General features: G+C 44.3%; 1 protein-coding gene across 1 annotated transcript in view; it reads right to left on the bottom strand.

The window, feature by feature from the left end:
* Positions 1 to 17,546, bottom strand: part of LOC126183925 (GTPase-activating Rap/Ran-GAP domain-like protein 3) — a 662,070-nt gene extending 644,524 nt beyond the window's left edge. The window contains exon 1 of the mRNA XM_049926272.1: positions 17,347 to 17,546. Coding sequence (XP_049782229.1) covers positions 17,347 to 17,546 — 200 coding nt within the window. The remainder of the gene's footprint in view (positions 1 to 17,346) is intronic.
* Between the last annotated feature and the right edge of the window lie 2,765 nt (positions 17,547 to 20,311).

Below are 20,311 nucleotides of genomic sequence, written 5' to 3'. Positions count from 1 at the left end.
GATACAAAAATTTGTGGGTAAGTTGTATACTTCTCGGCTTGGCACAGCGGGCGTTGACATCAAAGAAATTTAATTTTCGTTAAGACGGTACGCGTTGCACAACATAGGTTCCAACGTTATCTGCGGAACAGTTTCATACGGATGTTTGAAGTTGTTGTATCGTGTGTGTTTCGTTGAAATAGATGAAATGTAAGACCGCGTGGTCAGAAAATACACTACTTGGCACGGTTGTACGCGAACAGAAATTCGTTCGAAGTCGGTGAAGGTTTAAAAAGAAATCTGATACTTCATTTTTTAGGGCAAGAATGTGGGTAACTGAACTCAAACGAGAGCACACTTTTGTCGCAGATAGTTAATAGCAAACGTCTCGGAAGTGCGACAAACATGAAACATTGAGAAAGCGAGAAATCTGCTATTTGTCGATCGCCGGTTAAAGATGCATGAACTCGCGAAAGTAACGGGCGTATCAGAACAAAGAGAACATTACATTTTACATGGAGGATGAAGTACGAGATAGTTTTGTCAGGGATGAGTGCCACATATGACGAATGCTGACTTACATAAAGTGCAATAAAGAAGTTCTCACCAATGTTTGGGCCGTGTTAACAATGGCTAAATGACTCCATAAGCCAGGCTGTGGCTGAGACGTTGGCCTACAGCTTCACACCAGGAACTAACTAGCAGTCCAAGTCGTGGCTGGAATCCGGTGGTCCTACAGTGAAAATTGTCGACTTCATCCCCAGGCAAGTTTTTGGCCAGAGTTTATGGAGATGCAATATGGAACCATTAATTTTTAATGGTACATAGTTGTGAATAATATGCAAATATCCTGGGAGAAATGCAAAACATAAATAAATGCTCCAGAAGAGGCATGGAATGCAAACGATAGATATCACCTTTCTTCAAAACATGGGCATTGCTCACGTTGGTGCTTTGCCAATATAATAACTAATGGATCTGTGCTACGCATTTTTATAAGACTAGTCCTATTAACCATCTCTGATCACATTCAAAACCCATTACTGACAAAAAATGTTTTCTCTTCAGTGAAGAGGTTGGGACGTCGAATATGGATACAGGCAGATTTTTCAGAATTATTCTTTAGGGACGTCATTTACTCAGTGGAACAATATTCGACAAAGCATTAACCCAAAACAGAAATAAGTTAAGAAATAAGGGCTTCATTTACCTGACTGTCTTCTGTTCTCATGGCAAAAAGGTTTTACCTTGCGTTCTCAGTCCTATTTAAAAAGCTGTTCTGTGTGACAACGAAAACTGTACACGTTGGAGAGTTCACAATGGATAACTTTCTGCCTGATTATTATCTAGCGATGTATTCTAATTTTTAATGAACATTACCCTAGCTGTATAGCTCAAACATCAGCTGTCAAGAAACGTAAGTGAAAGTCAAATATTTTCTTAGGTTGCACTGCGCGGAAAAAAAAAAATGATTCAAATGGCTCTGAGCAGTCCCCTAGAACTTATAACTACTTAAACCCAACTAACCTAAGGACATCACACATAACCATGCCCGAGGCAGGATTCGAACCTGCGACCGTAGCGGTCGCGCGGTTCCGGACTGTAGTGGCTAGAACCGCTCGGCCACCCCGGCCGGCGCGGAAAAAAAAAAGATTAGGTTTTCAGATTTTGCCAAAATATCAGAGATGTTTGGTTACACGTCCAGCAACTCAAACGTGCAATACACACGTTTACTATGCAAACGTCTGTCGTGGTTTCTTTTGCCGTGACGGTTCCTTTTACCGTGACAAGATGTCGCAGCCGGTTGAAAAGTTGCTCTGGGTGCTCTCGCTCCATACCACAGCCCCAATTTCAAGTCCAACAAAAGCGCGGATGGCACTCTGCTGCTTTGTCACGTAAACTAATTTTCTGCATCCGACGTAGAATTCTTGCCTTTGAAAATGAAGCCTTCCCGAAGTGCTGTACCGCGGGACCTCGCAATGTCATGTAGACTTCAAACGCCAAAGACCTTTGTCCAGATCCCTGTTCCAACGCGAACAGAGGAGGAGGAGAAACTACTTCTCCCACGAAGGCCGAGTGCTGCTGTCGAAGCAATAATATGATTTATGTTCGGCTTTCTGAGAGAGCCACGAAGGACAAAGAAAAAAGCTTTTCATTATTATTATCATGAATATTAGTAACTTTGAACTTTTATTCCATAGAAGATTTAAGATCCTAATCATCAATACTAATTTTTTCGAAGGGTCATTTATTCATTATCTAATGTATTGACAATTTATCGTCGCTGTGACGGGACAACGAGACAAAAACGCACTTATTTCTATAGACTTCGGCATCACGATATCAATTTCTATGGAAGGACAATAAAATAAAAATTCAGTCATGCTGATTCTGGCAGACTTTAATTAATCATAACTGAGCGTATTGAAGGCAAAGGTAACTTGTTCCGAAGTAGTAGGAATGTTCAGTAAATCTTTTCATGGGGCTAAGGTAACGAGGTTCATGTCTAATAATAACACACTACTCTCTTTTATGAAGTATTTGTCTATGAACAGAGATGCAGACGATACAACTATAACCAAGAATGTATTCAGATTTTTTTTCTTTTTGTTGAATAATTCACTGCCTATTTATGATTTAACTGACCTGTTCCTACTTGACAATTAACAACTACGCTCATGACTACTGAGATATCGATCAATAGTAATTCCAACGTAATAGCATTGTTATGTATCGTTAGATACAGCGTCACACCTTTAGTTGCGTCCTATGTTCCGTATTTGAACAACTTTCTCCTCCCGCCGCTATTATAACAGCACCTCGTACAGCACACAATCCTTTTCTCAATAAGTGTGGACAGTCACTTATACGGCAGCACCAAACACACGCCAAAAGTTGCGCATGTGACAGGAAATACTTCATTAGATAGGTGGAATAACGCACAGGGCTGCCGACCAACGTGTACGGTCAAAATGGCTCTGAGCACTATGGGACTTAACTTGTGAGGTCATCAGTCCTCTAGAACTTAGCACTAATTAAACCTAACTAACCTAAGGACATCACACACATCCATGCCCGAGGCAGGATTCGAACCTGCGACCGTAGCGGCCCAACGTGTACGTAGGAGGGTTTAAATTGGGAGAACTTATATAGTAGAGCCCCCCCGCCCCCGTTGCTCTTCGATTCTGAAGGAGGCGATGAAGTATCGTCACACGGACACTACTCGTTGAAACGTTTCCGTAAACTGTATGAGGCCAGCGAGTGGGTGGTTTATGCACGCGGTCAATTTCCTTCACTAGTCTTCTTCATTCCGCGCTTGTGTTTCATTTCTAACGAACTGGTCGTCGATGAGCCATTAACTTCTACTCTCCCTTTCTCTCTTCCACACTGGTAGTCGTCCTGATTTATGTGTACAAAAAAGACGCCACAGCTTAAGGTGATAGGTCGGAACTGCGTCTATGGCAACCAAATCTAGCTGAGTAGGAGTGAGGTCGGGTGACTTGAGAAGCAACAAAATCCATATCCGTGGAGTGTTCCTCAAATCATTCTGATATAACTCTGGAGCTATAAGGAAGAGCTTTATCTTGCTGCTGGTTGCCACTCGTGGACAATGTGATAAAAATGATCAGGTACCAGTATCGTTCAACTATGAGAAATGACGGCATTCGTATCAAGAGTCTCATTTCATCCCATGTACACATCCCCCATAAGAGAATTCGTGCACCACCAACTCAAATGGAGCTTCGTTGGCAAGAGGGATGTATTCCCAACTCACTCGTTCGTCGCCATCGACATGTAGCGACGTGTACCGCGACCTACCAGTCACAGTTGTTGTTATTATCTATCATCAGATTGGTAGATAGTTGCCTGCCCCACGTACTGTAACAGTACGAGGTCATAGACCATTATTTCTGCTACCAATACATTGTTGACCAAGGAATTCTGATCGTGGATGCGGTGAATTTCACCAGAATTGGCCACAGTAAATCCTTGAGAACATGGCGCGTGGGCAGCCCATCGCCTGTACGAGCTCTGAGATGAAGTGTCCCATGCATCAGGCACCATGGTCTGGCCACAACCAAATGCACTGCTGTCGCTCGTCTTGAGCGTGTTGCTCATGACTGTAGTTTCGTACGAATTTGGACAATGTGTAAGGCACTATACTCGCATATGTAAGGAACGGGGTTCAAATCCACGATCAGCTATCATATTTTACCTGTAAAGTTTCAGTTGAATCTCTGAGCGATTTCTTCGATAACGTCACAACCGATTGATCCCCAGCTCACGTGCTGAGGCAACTTACGTCCTCGCTGTCGGCGGGTCACTAAACCGTAACATAAGTTGCTCACTTCGCTTCTAGGCAAACAAATTCTCAGAGATTCCCTTTGTTCTCGCCTTTAAACCTCACTCAGCATATAAAGAAGTCTTCCAGACGGAATGTGCCTTGCTTGACGACACAGTACTCGAACCAAGCATTCCACTTTTGTTTTACGCTACTGGATAAGGAGCACAGTTCTGATGTTCTCCCTCATTAATCATTACTCCAAATAGAAAGCTCTATCTTTCTATTCTGGAACGCTTCCGCTTGTGTAGAATGTGCTACAATCCCATCGGTTACATCTAAGGCGTCACTACAGAATCGTGCGCAATGACTGCATAAGACGCTACTGATAGTGTCTTTCTTCGACTATGGTTCAACTGCATTCTTCGAAAGATGGGATGGGAGTCGTCCACTCGACATCACTGTTATTGAAGACTAAGAATGTTTGAACAACGTGCGTCTTTAACGACCTCTAGGTCACCTTTATGAGTTGTGCTGCTCGCGAAACGAGCCTAGTGCCTTGGTGGACTCCCTTGGGTTATAGTATATTAAGGAAGTAATGATAGAGAAAATTGAACGTGTAAAGCAAGCTGATAGCTTTTGAGCTGTATGAGAGAAATGATATACAACAAAGAAGTCCCTAGCAGAGTGAAAAGTGTATACACCATATATGCATATTATCTACTAGTCCTGTTATACATTGCAGAAAACAGGATCATGAAAACAACGGAAGAAGTGAGATGCAACTAAATGAAACGATGTTATCCACAGGCTGGATGGATGTAACAGAAACGGGAAAGATGAAGAACGAAAGTATTAGGGAGCTAACATGTTAGGGAGATAACACACGAGGAACCATAGCAAGATAAGATTGAGGAAAAAGATGAAAATGGTACTAGCATATGAAGCGAATGGATACCTAGGAAAATGCACGAAATGATGAAAAGCAGGAGACCAAAGAGAAGGCCAGGGGATAACTGGCTATAAAGAGTGAATGGAAACATTCGGAAGCGAAGACTGGGCCAGAGTAGTATGAGAGAGAGGATGAAGAATATGGAGAGGCTTATATTCCAAGTAGGGTCTACCAGTAGCGGGAATCTGTACAAGATGATGATCTCGTTATCGTCACTAACTTTCTCCCTGTCACCCACGCTGTTTAATTATGCATCCGACACACTTCATGTAAATCGTAAGCAAGTAATGGCCAGTTGGGATCTTGATGTGCCTACAACCTGGGGAAACCTGAATTGCTGCCACGTTAAGGAATACCGAGGGAGGTGACGCGTTGGTTAACACACTGGACTCGCATTCGGGAGGACGACGTTTCAAACCCGCGCCCGGGTAGCCAGATTTAGATTTTCCCTGATTCCCCTTAATCGCTCCAAACAAATACCGGGATGGTTAATTTGAAAGGGCACGTCCGATTTCCTTCCCCATCCTCGACACAATTCGGTCTTGTGGTCCGTCTCTAATGTCCTCGATGTCGACGAAACGTTAAACCCCATCTTCCTTCCTTCCTTCTTTCCTACCTTGTTTCCTTCCTTCCGTTCAGGCACACATAACACGGAATTGCATTTCTTTAGCGCGTCTCCATAGCAGAATATTTAGTGTGTGTAACTGCTTCAAGGAGGACTCATCTTCCCTTTCAGATGACGTTCAGATTTTAGATATGATAGGAGAACTGGGATGCGGTGCACTTAGTCTCGTGAGGACAAATGGAGTGGGGTTCGAGAGCAGAAAAACAGAGGAGACAGCGGCGTTTTAAAGAGCAGGCCTATGCACCGCCATACTGACATCAAATGAAGCTTTAGCCGGAGATGGCAGCGGTTGTTGTCTGCAGCATGTGAACTGTTGAGCCTCATGGCCGAGTTATTTTTAAAGGTTCGATTAATTAATGCTATAGCAAGGAAAATATTGTCACTGTAGAGTGAATTGGGAGATTATAATTTAACGTTGCACCGACGAGGAAGTCATTAGCGACGGAACCCAAGTTCGAATTAGGAAAAGATGATATGAGAAAACTGGCTATGTCCATTTCAAAGGAACCATCCTGGAGTTTGCCTTAAGTATCTCAGGGAAACCACGGAAACCTGGATGGGGATTTGAGCCGTCGTGCACCCATTAACGAGCCCACTTTCTTACCACTGTGCCACCTCGCTCGGTGACACGCATGGATCGGATATGACTAGCTGTGATCATCGTCGATTTCGCACTTACATGTGTGGTCGGAAATAGTTGTGCAGTCACGACGACACGAAGTGGTAGAATAGGGGGTTCTGACACGCCCTATCGCACAGCTTAGATTTTTTTTTTTTAATTTATTCCATTTCACTAAATCATTGTTGGCTCTGCTTAGCGTGTCTACTTATTTTCCATGACACGTTTAATACATAAGGCGGGAAATGAATACGAGACACTGAATCACGGGGACTGTTGTGAAAAATCTGCTTTAAATCCGCAGTGTCCAACGGGTGGACGCTACCAACAGCCATTAATCTGGCGAGCGGTTTCGATCCGGGTGTGGCTCACCTCCGCTATACGCGAGGAGACAACCTGTGCGTCACCCTATATGGCCACATTTGCAACGAAAGTAACAGTATTAATCAAAAGTAGGAAGTTAAAAAACCGTAACAGTTCTTCACGGATTTGTAACGAATAGTCAGAGTTGAAGGTACTGGCCTATTCTGTTTTGTTCACGGAAGGGAAGTTCTCAGATTTGAAAAGTAACTTTGAATCTGAACTGAAACTGATGTGCGAGTAAGAAATGAAAAGTTTTTATACCGAATACTTCACCGTAGAAGCAGCAGAGTGGATCTGGACAATTCTGCTTTATTGATATGAAGGAAACTTCGCCGCAGTTGCTCCCTGGAGACGCACGCAGACAATAGAGTGAAAGAAAAATCACGAGGTGGAGCCCTGTTTTAGCTTCTTCTGAAACTATCTTTACGGCGCAACGCAAGTTTAACAATTCAAGACCACATCGGTATGTTGGTAACAGCAAAGAAAAACCTCCAGTACTTCACTGGATCTTTCAGAGGAAAATTGGCATTTAGAGAAGTGCTTTTGCATTGCACACGCAAACTACTTTAAATTATTATATTTTAACTAAAGTTCAGTCTTGATCACAACACTTATGTCTCACTAACATAGGTGACCGGTTTCGGTTATATTTATATAAAAATCTTCAGACCTGTGAATTAATTTTATAAAATACTAAAAACCAAACATGAAAAGTGTCTAATGACGACAAATTTTAACAAGATAAAATAAAACTTATACCCACGGCTTCCTTGGAGGATGATAGGCGGAGCTCTCCTCAGCTGCTACGAAGTCAACTGATGGTTATGAGTGCTGAGCATGAGCTTAAATATGCAGAGGCTCCGCCTACTTCCTCTCACACCACTTCACAACTGCCAATCAGCGTTCATAATATGACGCTATCGTCAAAGTATAAAAATACGTAATACACTAATAACATAACATTTAAAATGTCTGATTAAGAGATAGTATGTGTAGAACTCCAAGGACTTTTACATCTTTGATTTAACTGACACTGTAATAGTATTAAGGTTGCCCATAGAGGGCACAGCTATTACACATCGTAGTTTACCGTTTTTATCTAAAATACAAATAAGTTCTACACTAATAACATAAAATTGATTCATTTAAAATGTCTGATTAAGAGAGAGTATGAAATAACAATAAAAGAAAAAAAAGCCAGGATAAACGAATTTAATGATTTAATGGAAAACTGATTCTGTAAGGTTTCCATTTTTACTAGCTGAGGTATGAAACCCTAAAAAGCGAAGATATGCAAAGGTCCTTCTTCCGTTGCAAAGAACTAGCGTATAGCTGGTATGTGTACAAATATCGCTGTGTGTGTGTGTGTGTGTGTGTGTGTGTGTGTGTGTGTGTAGACTGTTCGTACAAACGTTTTTTGCTTTTCTTATGTATGTCAATGGTCAGATAACTGACAATGTTCAATGGGGTTTACATTATGGCCACTCCAAGAAAAATCTACACCGCCTGTTTTGGAAATATGAGGTGAAGTGGTGGACACATTTTCTGTCACATTTATAATTACTATGTGGTCTTTCCCTAATTACAATAAAAGGCCGTACTACTTCTACAAGTGCAATTGTTATTCTACATTACATTGGTCTCTAAATCCTAAAACAACTACTTCAGCATGTAACTGTTAATACAATCTGTGGCATCCTAGCCCTGAGGGGATAATCCCAACAGGTTGCCGTCTTTGCGACGAGGACGCGGGCTTCTACTACCGTAATCCACTGCCATAAGTCTCTAATAATCGGAAGACACCAAATATATCTTCTTCTCTTGCATACCACAAATTGCCTGTTATTAGATCTGATAACACTTAACTCTCCCCTTTCGTGTTCATTATCGGGGAATAACTACAGCGTATACAGTCTCTTTTACGCTTTTTTTCTCATCTTGGACCTCCATCTTTACTGTGGAGCTGCTATAGTCCAATCCGCGAACAATGACGGTTACTCATGTCGAATCACGTAAGGGTAGTGCATTGTTGACGATTCCAAGCGACAGTAGCGGTACGCGCATGCTCGTATTTTCCTCTGGGAGAAAGCGTATATCCCGCAAATTACGTCTCTCGCTTACTTACACAGAATTTATCACTTACCACCACTATCAGCAGTGACAATTCGTAGCAAATGGAATCGAAATTCACTAAACAACTCACTACGATCACGTACAGTGCTCGCATTAACTATGAGATTCACAGCAGGGCGCTCAGAACACACTGAACGCTCATTGGCTGTAGGAGTATACGCGACGTAGGTGCGCAGAATAATCCTAAGCTTGGCCGCCATCGTTCGTGACTTCAACCAAAGTGAATCGTAAACAATACCGTATGATGATATAAACTAGCTTTAAACTATTTACTTGTTTGCATTATATTGTTAGTTGTCAATGTAAGATAGTTGGTTGCAAAAAAACCCTTCTTAGATCCAACTTAAAAAAAATGAAAAGGAAGCAAAAGGGATTACGGCCTCTCTCGACGAACGTGAGATGTCGTACACCAGGCTACAATCGTAGACGTAAGCCCGCATCTCGTGGTCGTGCGGTAGCGTTCTCACTTCCCACGCCCGGGTTCCCGGGTTCGATTCCCGGCGGGGTCAGGGATTTTCTCTGCCTCGTGATGGCTGGGTGTTGTGTGCTGCCTTAGGTTAGTTAGGTTTAAGTAGTTCTAAGTTCTAGGGGACTGATGACCATCGCTGTTAAGTCCCATAGTGCTCAGAGCCATTTGAACCATTTTGAACAATCGTAGACGTAGCTGTTCGGAACTAATATGAGCACGTACTGAAGACACACACCGTATAAGACGGCATGTTCTTCGTAATACATTTAATATACTGGCAACTGTATACTTGTGAAAGTACACTCAGTTCCCCTAGTTACGGCCCCGCCGGCGCACACGTGGTGTTCTCGAATATCGCTGCGTAAGCCTTATTTAAGCGTATGCGCTTCTGATGTAAATCTGTGCGTTGCTCCGAGCACCCTTCGCGATGAAAGCTCGCCTGATCGATATCTGATCGATTATCTCAAACTTACATTAGATAGTATCATATCTTTATTTTTTAGAGGTTTATTCCCACTATTTCCAGGCAATATTTTTAATCTTTCCTATACTACTCTTGTCGTCACTTATTTTTCCGTCCAAAGAACAAAACTCAGCTAGTACTCTGAGTGTCTCATTTCCTAATCTAATTTTCTCAATATCACCTGATTTAATTCGATTCAACTCCATTATCTTTGTTCTACTTTCTCTGATGTTCATCATATAACCTTTTTTCAGACACTATTGATTCCGTTCAGTCGAGCTCCCACGCCCTATACCGACTCTTCCAGAATGTCGATATCGTCGGTAAACCTCAACTTTTTTTTCCTTCCTAACCTTAAGCTCCTGTTCCAAATTCCTCCTTAGTTTCCTTCATTGCCTTTCGCTGTAGAGGGTGGTTATAATTGAATTTTCGCTACTTGACAGGACGCCCACACCCCTCCACAAAAACGAGTGATCGTAGGACAATGAAATTTTGTGGAAACATTTGTAAGAGCTTGCGAGAGAGGAATAACGAGTAAATCACAGTACGAAACAAACGTTGACGTGCACGCAGACGGGGTATCCAGCGTCACGAGGCACAACGTCGTCGGCACACGGGACGATCTGGTTAACATGTTTTAGCGCTCTCAGCGCTCTCCAGCGGCAATTGTCGGCTTTATTTACCTCGAAAACTATAAAGTTTGTTCACGAAAATGGACACACGTAGGCTTCCTACATTAGCTTTATTGGAACATACATTTCCTCCCTTGTCCATACGCTACTTACGTTGTTCTGTCCGTGGTAAAATAAATAAAAGCTTTAATACCCGTGAACAGTGTAATAAGACAAAAAAGGAACGGTACATGTCCAGTCAATAAGAACACCAGCTTATAACAGTTTACCAAATCGAAGAAAACTCACTCTTGACAGAAAACGCACTTATATTTACATAACATCAGGTATTACAAAAATTATTTCTATTAATTTCGTAAGAAAGTCCAACAATATTATAGGAAATATTAAAGTGAAAAAACTGATATAACAGTATTCGAAACCTCCACCGACCTATCCTCTGTTCCATAACGAGGCGCTTTTGCTCACTACGCAAGACCGTAGTTCTGTGATCAGCGACTTTGAATTTAATTTTAATGTCTTCTTTGGGCTTTATTCGTCTAAGTGTTATTAACATTTATTTATAAGAAATCCTAACAGTGAAGATACTTTTTTCACGAATCTACAATATGCCGTTGCCTTAGAACTACTTACGCTCATAACACGCTAGCTGTAACGCGATAATTACTAAATACGAAACTTCTTTAATCACCAATGTGACGTTTCCCGTCGTTTTAGTACAACAAATCGTACCAATAACGATTCGTTCTCGAGACATTCATTGTGGTGGTGCTTAAGGAACAGCAAATATTCGTGGTGTTTAAGGTATAACATAAAATAAAATGGCCTTCTACTGGACATGACAAATGCTATATGGCGTCTTGCTTTCTGCAGGTCTCCAAGCTTTCTTCTTGTGACGTAGAAAGCATTCTTGTCTCCCATTGATTCTACTTTACATGACACGTCACCGAAACATGGAAGAACTTATTTTGTGTTTCACGGGACGAAATGGCTTCTTAACCTGAAATGGTAGGAAGTGCCGTCACGAAACTCGTAGAGTGCCACGTCCACGTCAGCTAACTCGTCTCGTGTGCCGACGGCTTAACGTCTGCTTTCCACGCTGCATGACTTTGGTTCTTGGGGTCCGAGCTTCTCCTAAGTCGTCGTACCATTAGTGGCACGTCATGACACGAAAGTTTAATTATAACCACCCTGCATGATAAAATAACGCCAGGGACTACCCTCTCAACTGCTGCTTACCTTTCATGCCCTTCCACACATATAAATTGCAGTTTGGTTCTTGTGCAAGTTATAGAAAACCTTTCGCTCTATGAATGTCATCCCTGATAATTTCAGAATTCTATAGTATGTATTCCGGTCAATATAAATATTTTAAGAGAATGGAACAATTCCAATTATTTACAGAATAATGGAAAAGCTGATAAAAGCCGACTTCGGAGAAGATCAGTTTGCACTTCGGAGAAATGTATCAACATGCGAGGTTCAAATGGTTCAAATGGCTCTGAGCACTATGGGACTTAACATCTGAGGTCATCAGTCCCCTAGAACTTAGAAGTACTTAAACCCAACTAACCTAAGGACATCACACACATTCATGCCCAATGCAGGATTCGAACCTGCGACCGTAGCGGTCGCGCGGTTCCAGACTGAAGCGCCTACAACCGCTCGGTCACTCCGGCCGGCCCAACATGCGAGGTAATATTGGCTTTACGACTAAGTGTAGAAAACTGGTTAAGGAAAGGCAAACGTACGATTATAGCACTTGTAGATTAGGAGAAAGCTTTTGGCAATTTTGACTGGAATACACTCTTTGAAATTCTGAAGGTAGCACGCGTAAAAGACAGAGAGGAAAAGCTATTTACAACTTTTGCAGTAACCAGACTGCAGTTATAAGAGGACAAGAACGAGAAAATGTACTTGAGAAGGGAGCCAGAAAGGGTCGTACTCCGTCCCCGATGTTATTCAGTCTATACACTGAGCAAGCAGTACAGGGAAAAAAAAAAAGAAATTAAGAAAAAAAAGTAAAGTTCAGGAAGAATAAATAAAAGCTTTGAGGTTTGCTGATGACAGTCTAATTCTGCCACAACGAAAGATTTCAACTGTAACTGAATGGAATAGACGATGGCTTGAATGGAGGATAAACGCTGACCAGCCAGAACATTATGACCACGGACCCACTATCCATATAAACGCTCCAGGCGATAGCAGTGCCATCTGGCAAGGAATGACTACTAGTCGGACACACGAACGTGTGTAGAAAGGGGAAGCCGCGCCATCTATTTCAATTTGACAGGGGGGAGACTATGATGGCCTGAAGGCTCAGCACGAGCGTTTCGGAAATTGCACGTCTTGTCGGGTGTTCGAGGAGTGCTGCGGCGAGTGTCTTCGACACGTGGTGAAACCAAGGTGAAACCATGTCCAGACGTCGGGGGTTGGCCGCGTACCCCTCATGACAGAAGTCGGCCGTCGTAGGCTGGTCTGACTGGTAAAACAGGACAGGTGGCGAACTGTGTCAGAACTAACATCAGACTTAAATGCTGGGCAGAGTACAAGTGTGTCTGAACGCACAGTGCACCGAACACTTCTAATGATGGGCTTCCGCAGCCGACGACTCATGTATGTGCCAATGTTAACACCAAGACATCGTCAACTACGACGGAAATGGGCAAGTGACCATTGCCGCTGGACGTTGGCGCAGTGGCAGAGCGTTGCATGGTCTGATGAATCGCGATACTTTCTTCATCATGCCGATAGGAGGGTGCTAATCCGTCGTCTTCCAGGGGAACAGATCCTTGACACCTGTACCGCGGGACGGAGACAACCTGGCGGCGGCTCAATTATACTCTGGGGAACATTCACGTGGGTATCTATCGGTCCAGTGGAGCTTGTGTAAGGCTCCATGACGGCCAAGGAGTATCGTACATTGGTTTCAAACCACGTATGACGATCTTGTTTCCTGACGGCAGTGCCATTTTTCAGCAAGATAACGCTCCATGTCACAAAGAAATGTTCAAATGTGTGTGAAATGTTATGGGCCTTAACTGCTAAGGTCATCAGTCCATAAGCTTACACACTACTTAACCTAAATTATCGTAAGGACAAACACAGACACCCATGCCCGAGGGAGGACTCGCACCTCCGCCAGGACCGCCATATCACAAGGCCAGGATGGTGATGGAATGGTTCGAAGATCATAATTGCGAGCTCCAATTGATGTGCTGCCCCCCCCCCCCCAACTCACTAGATCTGAACCCGATCGAACACATTTGTGATGTGATTGAATGTGGGCCCGCATCTCGTGGTCGTGCGGTAGCGTTCTCGCTTCCCACGCCCGGGTTCCCGGGTTCGATTCCCGGCGGGGTCACGGATTTTCTCTGCCTCGTGATGGCTGGGTGTTGTGTGATGTCCTTAGGTTAGTTAGGTTTAAGTAGTTCTAAGTTCTAGGGGACTGATGACCATAGATGTTAAGTCCCATAGTGCTCAGAGCCATTTGAACCATTTTTGATTGAATGTGGCATCAGAGCTCATCGCCCCCTACCCGTAATTTATAAGATTTAGGTGACTTATGTGTGCAGATGTGGTACCAACGCCTTCCACCAACCTACCAAGAACTCATTGCTTCCATGCCACGATGCGTCGCCGCTGTTATCCGCGTTAAAGGTGGATGCACCGGCTGTTAGGTAGGTGGTCATAATGTTCTGGCTGACCAGTGTAAGACAAACATTAACAAAAGCAAAACAAGGGTAATGGAAAGCAGTCTAATTAAATCAGGTGATGCTGAGGTAATTAGATTAGGAAAAGAGACACTAATAGTTGATGTGTTTTGCTGTTTGAGCAGCAAAATAAGTAACGATGGCAGACTGAAAAAAAAAAGACAAGAAAATTTTTAACATCCAATTTAAATTTAATGAGTAACAGCAGAAATTGGGGATCTCGAAGTAGACGAAGTTAAGGAATTCTACTGCCTTGGAATCAAAATTACCCATGAAAGCAATGAGGGCGTAAAAGTCACACTAGCACAGGCAAAGAGGGCGTTCGCCGGAGTGGCCGTGCGGTTCTAGGCGCTACAGTCTGGAGCCGAGCGACCGCTACGGTCGCAGGTTCGAATCATGCCTCGGGCATGGATGTGTGTGATGTCCTTAGGTTAGTTAGGTTTAATTAGTTCTACGTTCTAGGCGACTGATGACCTCAGAAGTTAAGTCGCATAGTGCTCAGAGCCATTTGAACCATTTTGACCCAAAGAGGGCGGTCCTGGCAAAGAAAAGTCTGCTGGTATCAAACACTGGCCTTAAATTGAGGAAGAATTTTCTGATAATGTATGTTTGCAGTAAAGTATTGTATGATAGTGAATTGTGGCCAGTGGTAAAAAGACAGAATCGAAGTGTTTGAGATGTGGTGCTACAGAATAATACTGAAAATCAGAGGGACTGATAAGATAATGAACGAGGATGTTCTCCGCATAATCGGCGAAGGAAGGAAAACGGAAAACACTGACAAGAAGAAGGGACAGGATGATAGGGTATGTGTTAACGCATCAGGGAGTAACCTCCACGGTACTAAAGAGAACTGTACAGGCTAGAAACTGTAGGGGAAGACGAAGATTTGAAGTCCAACAAATAATTGAGGATGTAGGGTGTGAGTGGTACTCTGAGACGAAGAAGTTAGAGCAGGAAAGGAACTAGTGGCGGGCCACATCATATTAGTCAGAAAAAAAATCAAATATTCAGTCTTTTCTGCACATGCAATTCAGACGGGAAGATAATTGAAGCTTTCGAAATGCGGTGAGACAAGAAGGTACTGAAGATTAGATGGGTAGATCGAGTAACTAATACAGAGGTACTGCATCGAAGCCGGCTGCTGTGGCCGAGCGGTTCTAGGCGCTTCAGTCCGGAACCGCGCGACTGCTACGGTGGCAGGTTCGAATCCTGCCTCGGGCATGGATATGCTTGATGTCCTTAGGTTAGTTAGGTTTAAGAAGTTCTAAGTTCTAGGGGACTGATGACCTCAGATGTTAAGTCCCATAGTGCTCAGAGCCATTTGAACTGCATCGAATTTGGGAGAAAGAAAGCTTATGGCACAGCTTGACTAAAAGAAGCGATCGGCTTCTTGAGTCACCAAGGAATCGTCAGTTTGAGAATGGAGCGAATCGTGGGAGGTAAAAATTGTGAGAGGTATCAAGGCATATATACATTGAACGGGTTCAAATGGATGTTGGTTGCAATTGTTATGCAGTGACGAGGAGGCAGGACAGATTAGTGTGGAGAGCTGGGCTCAAGACCACAATAACAAAAATCAGTATATTCCAGTCAACAAATATGTCATGAAAATCTTTACTAATGATATAAATGCGACAGTGTGTTTCTTTACTTTTCACCAAGAAACTGCTGAACCAATTTTGATGAAATTCGGTACAGAGGTAGCTTGAACACTGAGGAAGAAGATAGGCTCTTTCTACAGCGTTTAGTCCAAGATATCTTTTGATTTAAACAATAAAACGCGAGTTAGGGAAACACATCTGCTCTTTGAAACTTTATATTTGAGAAAGTGCCTTTATTGGTTGGCATGTTATGAAAATCCTAGACCTGTTTAGTCCGTATTTCCATAGTAATAATATAAATGCACAAGCAATTCTGTTTGTGACGTTTATACGACTATAAATAAATGTCGTGTGACTAGGGCCTCCGGTGGGGTAGACCGTTCGCCGGGTGCAAGTCTTGCGATTTGACTCCACTTTGGCGACTTGCGCGTCGATGGGGATGAAATGATGATGATTAGGGCAACACAACACCCAGTCCCTGGACGGAGAAAATCTCCGACCCAGCCGGGAATCGAACCCGGGCCTTAGGATTGACAATCTGTCGCGCTGACCACTTTTTTTTATCTCACTTTCTTCGTTTTTGTTCGTTGTATCTGCTCGGGGTGGACGTCGAAAGACACCCGTTTCAGTTCGTTGTTGATTTATTAACTCAGTTTCTCTTTTATGACAGAGGGCAGCTAGCCCTCTGACCAAACGCGCTGGGTTACAGTGCCGGCTGTCCACTCAGCTACCGGGGGAGGACGTTTATACGACTGAAATGCAGAAATGATTTCGATGAAATTTCGTATGGAGATAACTTGAACCGTGAGGAAGAACTTACGCTATCCTGCTAGTTGTCGCACAATGTGTACGTCGGAAACTCGAGCAGCACAATGCACAGATGCCCACGCCCCCCTGCACGTACTGTTCACAGCGACGCTGTTCGTGTCGCTGCATCTCACGCTGGGGCGCAGACATGTGAGGGCAGCTGACGATACTGCACGTGCAACAGTTTACTTGAAGCTTCCTGGCAGATTAAAACTGTGTGCCGGACCGAGACTCGAACTCGGGACCTTTCCCTTCCGCGGGCAAGTGCTCTACCAACTGAGATACCCAAGCACGACTTACACCCCGTCCTCACAGCTTTACTTCTACCAGTACCTCGTCTCCTACCTTCCAAACTTTACAGAAGCTCTCCAGCGAACCTTGCAGAATTAGCACTCCTGAAAGAAAGGATATTGCGGAGACACGGCTTAGCCACAGCCTGGGGGATGTTTGCAGAACGAGATTTCCACTCTGCGTTGGCAGGGCACCCTTTGTAAAGGTCCTTAGTTCGAGTCTCGGTCCGGCACACAGTTTTAATCTGCCAGGAAGTTTCATTTCAGCGCACACTCCGCTGCAGAGGGAAGATCTCATTCTGGAAACAGTTTACTTACTCAACATCACTCACCGTAGCAAAACCAGTGATAAGCGTGCGCAACTGTAAATGTGTGGCGCTGGAGCAGCACTAGGCTTGGCAGAGGTGCGACTTACATGGCGGAGGAGGCGCGGCGGCGCTGCAGAGCCTGCTGGAGGCTGACGTCCCTGGTGACGAGGGCGGGCGGCGGGCGCAGCAGAGACGCCAGCCGGTCGACGCACAGCGAGCGCGACCGGTCCCTGCCCGAGCCGGCGGGCTGCGTCTCGGACCCGGAGGAGCTGTCGCGCCGGCCGCGCAGTCGCGCCATCAGCTTCATCCCGAATGCGCGCTGACGAGCCCAGGCGAGGCGAGATTACATTAGCTCTGCAGTCGACACCGTGCGCTATTTTACAGCCCTTTCCGCGAGCCTGCCAAATTCGCTTCCGCGCGAAGTGCGAAACAGCGTAACCTAGTTCCCAAAATTAACTGCTTCCAACGATGCCTTTCGCGGACGACCGAGTGGTCTTAAATGGCACAGAAGATGATCTACACCGAGGGGTGTACCTGCTTCTGATAGTAGCAAATGAGTATAATTTAAAAACGCTCTAAGACAAAAGAAAGACGCGCCACGAAGAAATTATCCGAATGGGGCGGAAATCGGTAGATGTGATGTATACAGGGTGGTCCATTGATCGTGACCGTGCCAAATATCTCACGAAATAAGCGTCAAACGAAAAACCTACAAAGATCGAAACTTGTGTAGCTTGAAGGGGGAAACCACATAGCGCTATGGTTGGCCCGCTAGATGGCGCTGCCATAGGTCAAACGGACATCAACTGCGTTTTTTTAAAATAGTAACCCCCATCTTTTATTCCATATTCGTGTAGTACGTAAAGAAATACGAATGTTTTAGTTGGACCACTTTTTTCGATTTGTGATAGATGGTGCTGTAATACCCACAAACATATGGCTCACAATTTTAGACGAACAGTTGGTAACAGGTAGGTTTTCTAAATTAAAATACAGAGCGTACGTACGTTTGAACATTTTATTTCGGTTGTTCCAATGTGATATATGTACCTTTGTGAAATTATCATTTCTGAGAACGCATGCTGTTAAAGCGTGATTACCTGTAAATATCACATTAATGCAATAAATGCTCAAAATGACGTCCGGCCACCTCAATGCATTTGGCAATACGTGTAACGACATTCCTCTCAACAGCGAGCAGTTCGCCTTCCGTAATGTTCGCACATGCATTGACAATGCGCTGACGCATGTTGTTAGGCGTTGTCGGTGGATCACGATAGCAAATATCCTTCAACTTTCCCCACAGCAAGAAATCCGCGCACGTCAGATCCGGTGAACATGCGAGCCATGGTATGGTGCTTCGACGACCAATCCACCTGTCATGAAATATGCTATTCAATACCGCTTCAACCGCACGTGAGCTATGTGCCGGACATCCATCATATTGGAAGTACATCGCCATTCTGTCAAGCAGTGAAACATCTCGTAGTAACATCGGTAGAACATTACGTAGGAAATCAGCATACATTGCACCACTTAGATTGTCATCGATAAAATGGGGGCCAATTATCCTTTCTCCCACAATGCCGCACCATACATTAACCCGCCAAGGTCGCAGATGCTCACCTTGTCGCAGCCATCGTGGATTTTCCGTTGCCCAATAGTGCACATTATGCCGGTTTACGTCACCGCTGTTGGTGAATGACGCTTCGTCGCTAAATAGACCGCGTGCAAAAAATCTGTCACCGTCCTGTAATTTCTCTTGTGCCCAGTGGCAGAACTGTACGCGACGTTCAAAGTCGTCGCCATGCAATTCCTGACGCATAGAAATATGGTACGGGTGCAATCACGAAGCAAATACCGTCCGCACTGGCGGAATGTTACGTGATACCACATACTTATACGTTTGTGACTATTACAGCGCCATCTATCACAAAGCGGAAAAAACAGTCATATTTCTTTACGTACTACACGAATATGTAATAAAAAATGGGGGTTCCTATTTAAAAAAACGCAGTTGATATTCGTTTGACCCTTTGGCAGCGCCATCTAGCGGACCAACCATAGCGCCATCTCGTTTCCCCCTTCAAGGTAGACGAGTTTCGTTCTTTGTAGTTTTTTCGTTTGATGCTTATTTCGTGAGATATTTGGCCCGGTCACTATCAAAGGACCAACATGTATACACACCACTGGCCATTAAAATTGCTACACGACGAAGATGACGTGCTACAGACGCGAAATTTAACAGACAGGAAGAAGATGCTGTGATATGCAAATGATTAGCTTTTCAGAGCATTCACACAAGGTTGGCGCCGGTGGCGACACCTACAACGTGCTGACACGAGGAAAGTTTCCAACCGATTTCTCATACACAAACAGCAGTTGACCGGCGTTGCCTGGTGAAACGTTGTTGTGATGCCTCGTGTAAGGAGGAGAAATGTGTACCATCACGTTTCCGACTCTGATAAAGATCGGATTCCAACGGCCTCGTATCACTAGCAGTCGAGATGACAGGCATCTTATCCGCATGGCTGTAACGGATCGTGCAGCCACGTCTCGATCCCTGAGTCAACAGATGGGGACGTTTGCAAGACAACAACCATCTGCACGAACAGTTCGACGACGTTTGCAGCAGCATGGACTATCAGCTAGGAGACCATGGCTGCGGTTACCCTTGACGCTGCATGACAGCCAGGAAAGCCTGCGATGGTGTACTCAACGACGAACCTGGGTGCATGAATGGCAAAACGTCATTTTTTCGGATGAATCCAGGTTCTGTTTACAGCATCATGATGGTCGCATCCGTGTTTGGCGACATCGCGGTGAACGCACAATGGAAGCGTGTATTCGTCATCGCCACACTGGCGTATCACCCGACGTGATGGTATGGGATGCCATTGGTTACACGTCTCGGTCACCTCTTGTTCGCATTGACGGCACTTTGAACAGTGGACGTTACATTTCAGATGTGTTACGACCCGTGGCTCTACCCTTCATTCGTTCCCTGCGAAACCCTACATTTCAGCAGGATAATGCACGACCGCATGTTGCAGGTCCTGTACGGGCCTTTCT

This window comes from Schistocerca cancellata, chromosome 4 (genome assembly GCF_023864275.1).
Source record: "Schistocerca cancellata isolate TAMUIC-IGC-003103 chromosome 4, iqSchCanc2.1, whole genome shotgun sequence".
Lineage (NCBI taxonomy): Eukaryota > Metazoa > Arthropoda > Insecta > Orthoptera > Acrididae > Schistocerca > Schistocerca cancellata.
This window is presented reverse-complemented; position numbering and strand designations above follow the sequence as displayed.